This window comes from Bombina bombina, chromosome 1 (assembly GCF_027579735.1).
Source record: "Bombina bombina isolate aBomBom1 chromosome 1, aBomBom1.pri, whole genome shotgun sequence".
In the NCBI taxonomy this organism is placed as follows: domain Eukaryota; kingdom Metazoa; phylum Chordata; class Amphibia; order Anura; family Bombinatoridae; genus Bombina; species Bombina bombina.
The window spans coordinates 1,266,085,687-1,266,098,532 of NC_069499.1; the positions used below are offsets into that span (position 1 = coordinate 1,266,085,687).

The window sequence follows — 12,846 nt, forward strand, 5'->3', positions numbered from 1 at the left end:
CATACACACACACATATACATACACACACACACACACACACACACATATATATATTAATACATATATACACATATACAACGACACACACACACACATATATATATATATATATATATATATATATATATTAATTAAAAAAGTAAATTTATGCTTACCTGATAAATTAATTTCTTCTACGATATGACGAGTCCACGGATTTCATCCTTACTTGTGGGATTTATCCTCATGCTAACAGGAAGTGGCAAAGAGCACCACAGCAGAGCTGTATATATAGCTCCTCCCTTCCCTCCATCTCCAGTCATTCGACCGAAATTAGGAAGAGAAAGGAAAAGCCAAAGGTGCAGAGGTGACTGAAGTTTATAAAAAATATGATATAATTTAAATCTGTCTTAAAAATGACAGGGTGGGCCGTGGACTCGTCATATCGTAGAAGAAATTAATTTATCAGGTAAGCATAAATTTACTTTTCTTCTACAAGATATGACGAGTCCACGGATTTCATCCTTACAATACCAAAGCTACAGGACATGGATGAAAGGGAAGGACAAGACAGGAACCTAAACGGAAGGAACCACTGCTTGAAGAACCTTTCTCCCAAAACCAGCCTCAGAAGAAGCAAAAGTATCAAATTTGGAAAATTTGGAAAAAGTGTGAAGAGACGACCAAGTCGCAGCCTTGCAAATCTGTTCAACAGAAGCATCGTTTTTAAATGCCCATGAGGAAGCCACAGCCCTAGTAGAATGAGCCGTAATTCTTTCAGGAGGCTGCTGTCCAGCAGTCTCATATGCCAGACGGATGATACTCTTCAGCCAAAAAGAAAGGGAGGTAGCCGTAGCTTTCTGACCCCTACACTTTCCAGAAAAAAAAAATGAATAATGAAGATGATTGACGGAAATCCTTAGTCGCCTGCAAGTAAAACTTCAGGGCACGGACCACGTCCAGGTTATGCAACATACGCTCCTTCTTACAAGAAGGGTTAGGTCCTAATGGAGGAACAACGATTTCCTGATTAATATTCTTATTAGAAACAACCTTAGGTAGGAAACCAGGTTTGGTACGTAAAACCACCTTATCAGAATGGAAGATAAGATAAGGTGAATCTCATTGTAATGCTGAAAGCTCAGAAACTCTACGAGCAGAAGAAATAGCAACCAAAAACAAAACTTTCCAAGATAACAACTTAATATCTATGGAATGCATGGGTTCAAACGGAACCCCTTGAAGAACATTAAGAACTAGATTCAAACTCCAGGGTGGAGCAATTGGTCTAAATACAGGCTTAATTCTGGTTAGAGCCTGACAAAAAGACTGAACGTCTGGATCATCTGCCAAACGTTTGTGAAGCAAAATTGACAAAGCAGAAATTTGTCCCTTTAAGGAACTCGCTGATAAACCTTTCTCCAATCCTTCTTGGAGAAAAGACAGAATCCTGGGAATCCTAACTTTACTCTATGAGAAGCCCTTGGATTCACACCAAAAAAGATATTTACGCCATATCTTATGATAGATCTTTCTGGTGACAGGCTTACGTGCCTGAATAAAAGTATCGATGACCGAATCAGAGAAACCCCGCTTAGATAAAATCAAGCGTTCAATCTCCAAGCAGTCAGCTGCAGAGAAACTAGATTTGGATGTTGGAAAGGACCTTGAATGAGAAGGTCCTGTCTCACTGGAAGTTTCCACGGAGGCAGAGAGGACATGTCCACTAGATCTGCATACCAAGTCCTGCGTGGCCACGCAGGCGCGATTAGAATTACTGAAGCTCTTTCCTGTTTGATCCGAGCAATCACCCGGGGAAGGAGAGGAAACAATGGAAAGACATAAGCAAGGTTGAACAACCAAGGCACTGCCAAGGCATCTATCAGTTTGGCCTGAGGATCCCTCGACCTGGATCCGTATCTTGGGAGCTTGGTATTCTGTCGAGACACCATCAGATCCAATTCCGGTCTGCCCCATTGGAGAATCAGTGAGGCAAATACCTCCGGATGGAGTTCCCACTCCCCCGGATGAAAAGCCTGTCGCTTAAAAAGTCCGCTTCCCAGTTGTCCACTCCTGGGATGTAGATTGCTGACAGATAACAAGAGTGGGCCTCCGCCCATTGAATTATCTTGGATACTTCTGTCATCGCTAAGGAACTCCTCGTTCCTCCCTGATGATTGATGTAAGCCACAGTCGTGATGTTGTCCGACTGGAATCTGATGAATTTGGCCAAAGCCAACTGAGGCCACGCCTGAAGCGCATTGAATATTGCTCTCAATTCCAGAATATTGATTGGAAGTAGAGACTCCACCTGAGTACACCCTGAGCCTTCAGGGAATTCCAGACTGCACCCCAGCCTAGTAGACTGGCGTCCGTTGTCACTATCACCCACGAGGGTCTGCGGAAACACGTCCCTTGGGACAGATGATCCGGCGACAACCACCAAAGAAGAGAGTTTCTGGTCTCTTGGTCCAGATTTATCGGAGGCGATAAATTTGCATAGTCCCCATTCCACTGTCCGAGCATGCACAGTTTCAGTGGTCTGAGATTAAACCAAGCAAACGGAATGATGTCCATTGCCGCCACCATCAATCCAATTACCTCCATACATTGAGCCACTGATGGCCGAGGATTGGACTGAAGGGCTCGGCATGTATATAGAATCTTTGACTTTCTGACCTCCGTCAGAAAATTCTTCATGGCTATAGAATCTATCAGAGTTCCCAAGAAGGGAAACTTTGTCTGTGGAATTAGTGAACTCTTTTCTAGATTCACCTTCCATCCGTGAGTTCTCAGAAAGGACAACACTGTGTCTGTATGAGACTTTGTTAGATGATAAGTCGACACCTGAATCAAAATATCGTCCAGATAAGGTGCCACTGCTATGCCCCGCAGCCTGAGAACCGCCAGAAGGGACCCTAGAACCTTCGTGAAGATCCTGGGTGCTGTGGCGAACCCGAAGGGAAGAGCCACGAACTGAAAATGTTTGTCCAGGAAGGCAAACCTTAGGTACTGATGATGATCCTTGTGGATAGGAATATGAAGGTATGTATCCTTCAAGTCCACGGTAGTCATATATTGACCCTCCTGGATCATTGGTAAAATTGTTCGGATAGTCTCCATCTTGAAAGATGGGACTCTGAGAAACTTGTTTAGACTCTTGAGATCTAAAATAGGTCTGAACGTTCCCTCTTTTTGGGAACCACGAAAAGATTTGAGTAAAACCCCTGTCCCTGTTCTAGTCTTGGAATGGGATGAATTACTCCCATAGTAGAGAGGTCTTTTACACAACGTAAGAACGCCTCTCTTTTTATCTGGTCTACAGACGATCATGAAAGAAGAAATCTCCCTCTTGGGAGAAAACTTTTGAATTCCAGAGGAAGAAGAGGGTACTCCTTTAAAGTTCCGAAAGGAACGAAAATTATTTTGTTTACCCCTCATCTTAACAGACTTATCCTGAGGTAGAAGATGACCTTTACCTCCAGTAATGTCAGAAATGATTTCCTTCAACTCAGGCCCGAATAGGGTCTTACCCTTGAAAGGAATAGCCAAGAGCTTTGACTTAGATGACACATCGGCAGACCACGATTTTAACCATAACGCTCTACGCGCTAAAATGGCAAATCCTGCATTTTTACCTGCCAACTTAGCAATTTGAAAGGCTGCATCTGTGATAAAAGAATTAGCTAGCTTGAGAGCCTTAATTCTATCTAAAATATCCTCTAAAGGGGTCTCAATTTTAAGAGACTCTTCTAAGGCATCAAACCAGAAAGCCGTTGCAGTAGTAACTGGAACAATGCAGGCTGTCGGTTGTAAAAGGAAACCCTGATGAATAAATAATTTCTTTAGAAGACCCTCTAATTTCTTATCCATAGGGTCTTTGAAGGCACAGCTGTCCTCAATAGGAATAGTTATACACTTAGCCAGGGTAGATATAGCTCCCTCCACCTTAGGGACAGTCTGCCAAAAGTCTCGAATGGTGTCTGATATGGGATACGTTTTCTTAAAATTAGGAGGAGGGGAGAATGGTATACCCGGTCTGTCCCACTACTTCTTGATAATCTCCGAGATTCTCTTGGGAACCGGAAAAACATCAGTGTAAGCGGGAACTTCCAGATATTTGTCCATTTTACACAATTTCTCTGGTGGTACCATAATAGAGTCACAGTCATCCAGAGTCGCTAAGACCTCCCGAAGTAACAGGCGGAGGTGTTCCAGCTTAAATTTAAAGGACATGACGTCCGAATATGTCTGAGGTAACACACTTCCCGATTCCGAAAGTTCTCCCTCAGACAAAAGTTCCGTGACCCCCAACTCAGATCCCTGTGAGGGCACATCGGAAATAGCCAACAAAGCATCAGAGGACTCAGTATTCACATTGATTCCTGTCCTACTGTGTTTACCCTGTAACACTGGTAACTTAGATAATACATCTGTAAGGGTAGTTGACATAACTGCAGCCATATCCTGCAGAGTAAAAGAATTAGACGCGGTTGAGGAACTCGGCGTCGCTTGGGTGGGCGTTAAAGGTTGTGACACTTGGGGAGAATTAGGCGGCATATCTTGATTCTCTTCAGACTGAGAACATCCTTAAGCACACTTTCTTTACATAAAATATGCTTTTTACATTGTAAGGCCCTTTCTTTACAAGAGGTACACAAAGTAAGAGGGGGTTCCACAATGGTCTCTAAACACATAGAACAAGGAGTTACCTCAAGTTCAGATATGTTAAACAGACTAGCAATAGCCACAATAGTCGTTTTTAACCTTATTTATTGATTCAAAGAATTTTCTGAAAAGAATGTTGTTACGGTACCAACAGGATACCAAGGGTTAATACCAGATGAACGCTGTCCTGAATATGGGATCAGCAACTCACAACCCAGCCAGTTCCCCCCCCCCCTCAAACATGAGACCAGGCTCCACATTGAAGGTAAAACAGAATGCCATTTATTGAAGGCTGTATGCCCAGTATTTATGCAGGTCTGACCCCAGATGGGGGGTTGAAAGAATATTGTACATTAGATAGAGGGAAAACGCCCTTTGACATGCCACAATAGAATTACATTACTTAAGCAGATAAACAAGTTAAACACAAGACACACTTGAGCCTTTCTTATCACTTAGGCGTCTGCTCTCTGGATGTGATTAAACAATGTGAATGTTTATCACTAAACTTTATTACAGTACACAATAGCTGATGCCAGCAACCCTGTCTTTAGAAAATAGCTTCTTAAAGCTGAACAAAGTTAACTCTTTCAGTACTGACAGAAGGGTCTGTCACATAGCTCCCCCCTTATGGAACACTCTGGCAGACCCGGCTTGACCCTTTGGCGGGTCAACCTGGGGATGACCGGACTAGGAGGTGGTAGGCATGTCAGTTTGCCGGGGCAATCCATCTGTATTCCCGTTATGAGAGAGAATTCCTGCCCGTATAAATAAGGGTTCAACTTCTTCAGTGCCCAGACTAGGGCTAAACAGTCCTTCAAAATCTCATCAGCTTCCTTTACGAGTTTTTTGTACCTGCTCTTTATAGGTATCCACAATCCCTTCATACTGACATAGGGTGCCCTTGAGTTGCTGCACCTCACTATGAGCCAGTGCCAGCTTCTCCTCCAGTGTCGCTAAGTTTGTCTTTAATGTTTCATGTTCCATTCTCAAGCTGGTGTTTTCTGCAGTCTGTCGGTGCAGCTTGTCTAGCAGAGATTCCCGTTCTAAACGTGCTTTTTCCTCTGCGCTCCTCTTCTCTCCCGCTAGCACTGTTACGTGATTGTTTATCGTGACCATTTCATCCTCTACTTGTCTCTTCTCCTTCATCAGCGCATTGTAACGGGACTCCCACGTATCAATAGCGGATAGGGATTTACTGAGCTCAGCTTAGCAGCAGGTGGGTCAGTCTCTGTGGCACGGATCTGGGCACGGGTAGGCACAGGGTTAACATCGGTGGGACCCATGGGAGCATAGGCAGAAACAAGGGGGGCCAAGTTATTTTCAAGGAAAACATCAGCAGGTAAGTCCTTCTTGACCCCCACATTCACAGGTCTAGCGCCCCCTCCCCAATCCAAATGTACCCTGGCAACAGGTAGGCGGAACACAGTGCCCCCTGCTACCCTCACAGCCACAGTGTCTCCAGTGTGCTGTTTCTCAGACACCAAGTTCTTTTGAAGCAAGGTCATGGTAGCACCAGTATCCCGTAGACCACTGACCTCCTTCCCATTCACTTTAACCAGTTGCCGGTTATTCCGGTGGGCAGCTTGCACGGGGTCTGCTTCATGTAGGATGCCCCAGCATTCTTGCTCCTCTACGTAGTGGGCCGCAGGCTGAGGGTTACGTGGGATTCCGCCGGCGGGTCTTCTCCAGGACCGTACTTGGTTCGCTGCGTTTAGGGGACACTCTGGTCTTTTGTGCCCTAGTTGCTTACATCCAAAGCACCAAATAGGTTGTGAGTAGCCCCGTGAATTGAACCGGGCTCTCTGAGGGTAGTTCGTGGCCGGAGGCCGTGTGGTATAGCGGTGCGCCGGGGGTTGGTAACTGCAGCTGCTTGGGTGACTGGGGGTCTGTACCCCACTCTAGCAGGGGGCTTAGTGGTAGCAGTGTCCAGTTTGCGGGCATCCGTATACTCATCTGCCAGGCGAGCAGCTTCATGCAGGGTGGAGGGTTTACGGTCCCGAACCCACTCTCTAACTCCTGCTGATAACTTGTCAAAGCAATGTTCCAACAGGAATAGCTGCAGCACCTCTTCCCCAGATACGGCTTGGCACCCCGCCATCCAGTGAGCTTCTGTGCACCTTTCATGCCCACTCAATGTAGGAATCACCAGCTAATTTAACAGTGTCTCTGAACCGCCTCCGGTATGCCTCCGGTGTAACCGCATACCTGGAGAGCAGAGCCTCTTTCACAGTATTATAATCCCCGACTTCCTCATCTGGAATGGCCCGAAAAGCCTCACTGGCCCGGCCGGATAATTTTCCAGATAATATAGTGACCCAGTCCTCTGCGGGTACCTTGTGAAGTGCACATTGCCTCTCAAAATCCGCAAGGTACCCATCAATCTCTCCTTCTGTTTCCAGGAAGTTTTTAAAAGCTGCAAAATTTACTTTTCCCTTTTCCACTGGGATTGCTGTGACTTAGGCTGCTGCAGCGCCGCTTTGGCGAAGTAGGTTGGCCTCCACAGCTGCTATGACCCGGTCGATAATTTCCGCAGATGGGTTGGGGCCATAATGTGCCAGTCTTATTTTAACCGCCCGATCAAAGCTTGCTTCTTCGGGGGTTCTGTCTGATATGCTGGGCCCATTGGTTCCTTCGGTCCCTGGTACTCCTTCCATCTTAGTCAGTATTGTAAGAATCCCCCTCTTCCTGAGGTTACTGGCTTGTGTAGTTGCTCTTCTGGGCGATGAGGATCCTCCCGTCGCTTGCCACCAATTGTTACGGTACCAACAGGATACCAAGGGTTAATACCCGATGAACGCTGTCCTGAATATGGGATCAGCAACTCACAACCCAGCCAGTTCCCCCCCCCCCCTCAAACATGAGACCAGGCTCCACATTGAAGGTAAAACAGAATGCCATTTATTGAAGGCTGTATGCCCAGTATTTATGCAGGTCTGACCCCAGATGGGGGGTTGAAAGAATATTGTACATTAGATAGAGGGAAAATGCCCTTTGACATGCCACAATAGAATTACATTACTTAAGCAGATAAACAAGTTAAACACAAGACACACTTGAGCCTTTCTTATCAGTTAGGCGTCTGCTCTCTGGATGTGATTAAACAATGTGAATGTTTATCACTAAACTTAACTACAGTACACAATAGCTGATGCCAGCAACCCTGTCTTTAGAAAATAGCTTCTTAAAGCTGAACAAAGTTAACTCTTTCAGTACTGACAGAAGGGTCTGTCACAAATGTACTGCGCCTTTAAATAATAAAAGCACAACAATTTTTCTGTACTGCACCAAAAACGATTCTTCAGCACTAAAAATTATACTAAACAGTTCAAATTAGCCAAAAATTATTGCACAATTTGAGAAAAAGCTAAATCACCTTTTAAAGTGTCTTTTTATTTGTAAATAAACTTTAAAAAAACGATAACAGCCCCTGCACCTCAAATTTAGGCCCCACCGGAGCTAGTGCCTGCTGCCTTCTAGTGATGAGAAAATTGCGTGTTTGAGCGTGCAAAATAGGCCCTGCCCACCGTGGGCGTCGCATTAACTGTCTCCATAACCGCATGGGAAGCGGTTTTAATAAGCCATGTGGTCCCCTAATACCTTCACACACATATCATTATGCCAAATATTAAATATAAAAAGTGTCACAGCTGCCTCTCCCAGTGTCAAGCCCCTATTGAGTTACATAACCGTAGTAATCAATATGTATAAAACAGTAATTTCAGTACCACCATAATCCATATAGGTCTACTGCTTACCCCTTCCCTTACAAGGAATAATGTCAGCCAGTTGTGATATAACAAGTCTCCTCAGAAATAAAAGACTGAACATACCTCAATGCTGCTTGTAGCATGACACCGTTCTCCACACTGAAGATTTTTCTTGCACTACCTTCAGAAGCGCTGTGGGAACCAGAATGGATCTTACTAACGTCTGCTAAGATCATCAACCTCAGGGCAGAAAAAAGATCTCTTCATTCCTCTTGGGAATCCAGACTGACGATTTCTCCCTGAGGAAAATAGTACTCACCGGTACCATTTTAAAATAAAAAATTTCTTGATTGAAGAATCTAAAACTAACACCTCACTTTACCTCTTCCTATTACTGACACAGGCAAAGAGAATGACTGGGGGGTGGAGGGAAGGGAGGAGCTATATATACAGCTCTGCTGTGGTGCTCTTTGCCACTTCCTGTTAGCAGGAGGATAAATCCCACAAGTAAGGATGAAATCCGTGGACTCGTCATATCTTGTAGAACAAAAAAAAATAAAAATAATTATATATATATATATATATATATATATATAGACTAGCAAGAAATAACCTAAAGATTTATATATATATTTATCTATGCATATATATGCATTTAGCTTTCAGTAATATTTCACTACCTTCAAACCTAATCACAGAAATATATAACTACGCCAATTTTTTTCTAATTTAGATGTACAGCCTATCACACCACTGCTTAACAACACCTTTTTTTGTAAGTTTCACACTTTGATTTTTTTGCACTTAACATTTGTACACAATGTTAGTTCACACAACACCAATTAGGCTTTACCTACACACTATTGGCTAATACCAGTATTTAACCTGACAGCAGGTGAACACCGTTAGATCTCTGATGAAGCGCATGTGAGCATGCGGGAAACGCGTCGGATCCAGCCCTGCACACTGTGACTGTGTCTTTCACTTGTCTGCTCATTAAACTAACCACTTTGGAATAGAGTCTGCAGTTCCTCGTTTTTCTTTCTCCTAATACTATATATATATATATATATATATATTTATTATGTGTGTGTGTGTGTGTATGTATGTGTATACATACATACACACACACATTCATTTTTAATAATGTTTTTTGATTAGAATGATGCCAGTGAGGTTGCAAGAGAGCAGGAAGCAGGTGAGATCTATTTAATTAAAGGCACAGTGTGTGCTAACTGACATTCTGGTGAATCCTCACAGCAGATTATTATAAATGGATATTTTGTAAATATACAGACATAATAAGTTTCACTGCAGTCTCATAACTCATCTAGGCACAACTGTGAAATTTAGTGCGTCTCAAGCCCATGAGAGCAATTAACTGTTCCACATAAAGAAAGAGAATAATTCTGCTTTTCTGCATTTCAAAATGTCAGAACTTTTTATGTAACAATATTGCTGAACAAGACTCTTCCCAAATAGGAAAAGGATGAGATACTAGATCATGGCAAACAAAGCCCAGTTATACATATTTCAAGGTATAAAAAAGTTAAAGGGACAGTAAACCTAGCAAATAATGTTATATAATTTTGCAAATAGCTTAGCGCCAGCTTTTTAAAGCAAAGGGTTAGAGAAATATTTCACTACGAAAACAGAACGCTGCTCCTGGCTCTACTGAGCGGGTCTGTTTTTTTCTTCTAAGCGCATCGCGGGCACGCTGTCTAATCCCAGCGCGCCTGATCGCGCTATTAAACTCAATGTAGCTGGCTCTGGTAGCAGGAGCGTGCTACATTGAGTTTAATAGCGCAATCGGGCCGGCTGTGATTAGACATCGTGCCGCGATGCGCTTAGGAGGGCCAAAAAAAAGACGCGCTCAGTAGAGCCAGGAACGGCGTTCTGTTTTCGTAGTAAAATATCTCTCTAACCCCTTGCTTTAGAAAGCTGGCGCTAAGCTGTTATATAATTCTGCACTATGTGCAGGTTTATATAACATTATTTTCTAGGTTTACTGTCTCTTTAAAATCCATATTTTTATTATCGGGGAATCTCCTATATTCTTGTAACCTATGACAGCAGTGGTGAACACAGGTTAGTGATATAACAGGCTTTTTCACACCTGTATTGTGTGCTTTGGGTTAACACACACATAATACAGAGCTGGAGGTTTACATATTTTTGTTAAGGCTAATATAGAGCACTGGTTTTCAAACCTGTCCTCATGCCTCCCTAACAGGCCAGGTTTTCAGGATTACCTTGGCTGAGAGCAGGTAAAATAGCCATATTTACTAATCTGCTGATTATTTCACCTGTGCTCCAGTTCAGATATCCTCAAAATCTGGCCTGTTAGGGAGGCCTGAAGACAGGTTTGAAAATTAGTGATGCAATGCAGCCTCTGTAAGGTCCCACTCTGTAGCATTTACGCTGGCACAAAGCACATAATACAGGTGCCCGCAACATATCTATCTGCGAATGTGCACCGCTTCTGTCACATGTTGCAAGAATATCTAAGCTCCAAAATGAAGGTGCCCAGTGTAAATAGAGGAGCTTTAGAAACTGTCATAACAGCTGCTGTAACAACATCATGGCGAGTAGTAACCATGCTATTGTAGTCATGCAATTTCATCTGTGAGTATACATTCAACAAATTATCGCTTAAAGAACCAGTAAATACAGTACATTTACATAATCAACAGATGCATGATAAAAAGACAATGCAATAGCACTTAGTCTGAACTTCAAGTGAGTAGCAGATTTTTTTCTGACAAATTTCAGTTATGTCCATTACCACTCCACCTGTACCATGTGACAGCCATCAGCCAATCACAAATGCATATATGCATAGTCTGTGAATTCTTGCACATGCTCAGTAGGCGCTGGTAACTTAAAAAGTGTAAATATAAAAAGACTGTGCACATTTTGTTATGGATAGTAAATTGGATTTTTTTTTTAAATTGCATGCTCTATCTGAATCATAAAACTTTAATTTTGAACTTGAGTGTCCCTTTAGTTATGTGACTTTTACCTGGGCGCTGACAAATCGTGCAAACCACTCCCTTCCTTTTCCGTTTTCTGTACTGCAAAGCTCTCCAAACCTGGCCTTTTCCTCTTGGTCCATGTCTTCCCTGGTGGAGAATTTTTATAAGAAGAGCATATTATAAAATTATGATTTCCTCAAGCAAATCAGTTTTATTTTTATATATTTTTAGTACACACTAAAGATTTACTAAATACTTAATTCAAATATACTTTTCCTACAATATATAGAGTATGGAAGCACAGAAGATGCAAAATTCTAATTTTAAAAAAAAATCTTCTTGCATAACCTACATATTGCTGCATATACAAAAGCTTTACACACAGATTTGGTTATTCTTTAACAAATAAATATTAACCATTTGGAGATATAAATAATAAAATACATATAATTTGTGTTATATCTATAAGAGAATATTTCAGAGTATAATACAGATCTTTGTTTAATGAAAACATTGGTGTGATTTGCTTATTAAAATAACTTTTCTGTGGCAGTTGTTCTTTTCAGCCAGTTAACTATATTTATAAAAGGTATCAATTTACACAAACACTTTACAATAATTAGCTTCCGCTCAGCCTTTTTCATGCAATACTAGACTTAAAGGGACAGTCTACACCAGAATTGTTATTGTTTTAAAAGATAGATAATCCCTTTATTACCCATTCCCCAGTTTTACATAACCAGCACGGTTATATTAATACACATTTTATCTCTGTGATTACCTTGTATCTAAGCCTCTGCAGACTGCCCCCTTATTTCAGTTCTTTTGACAGACTTGCATTTTAGCCAATCAGTGCTGACTCCTAAATAACTATGTGTGTGAGCACAGTGTTATCTATATGATACACATGAACTAACACCCTCTAGTGGTGAAAAACTGTCAATATGCTTTCAGATAAGAGGCGGCCTTTAAAGTCTAAGAAATTAGCATATGAACCTCCTAGGTTTATCTTTCAACTAAGAATACCAAGATTACAAAGAGTAATTGGTGTTAAAAGTAAATTGGAAAGCTGTTTAAAATGACATGCCCTATCTGAATAATAAAAGTTTATTTTGGACTAGACTGTCCCTTTAAACACATGCTGATGAAATATCGGATATATATTTTAAAGGGACACAAAACCCAAATTTGAAAAAGCAGGAACATAAGCATAGGAGCCGGACCATTTTTGGTTCAGCACCTGGGTAGCGCTTGCTGATTGGTGGCTAAATGTAGCCACCAATCAGCAAGCGCTACCATGTGCTGAACCAAAAATGGGCCAGCTCCTATGCTTACATTCCTATTTTTCAAATAAAGATAGCAGGGGAACGAAGAAAAAATGATAATAGGAGTAAAGTAGAAAGTTGCTGAATAATGCTACTTTAAGGGCTAATGACAAAAGACAAACGTGTCTAGCCACCAATAATTAGCTAGCTCCAAGTAATGCATTCCTGGTACTGCGGATATGGATGCA

At 42.1% G+C, this 12,846-nt stretch overlaps 1 protein-coding gene across 3 annotated transcripts in view; it reads right to left on the reverse strand.

The window, feature by feature from the left end:
- The window catches only part of KIAA0513 (KIAA0513 ortholog), a 428,805-nt gene that overhangs the window by 178,703 nt on the left and 237,256 nt on the right, over positions 1-12,846 (reverse strand). For all 3 annotated transcript variants that reach the window (XM_053701111.1, XM_053701103.1, XM_053701120.1), the window contains one exon: positions 11,381-11,480. In XM_053701111.1, the coding sequence (XP_053557086.1) occupies positions 11,381-11,480 (100 nt within the window). The remainder of the gene's footprint in view (positions 1-11,380; positions 11,481-12,846) is intronic.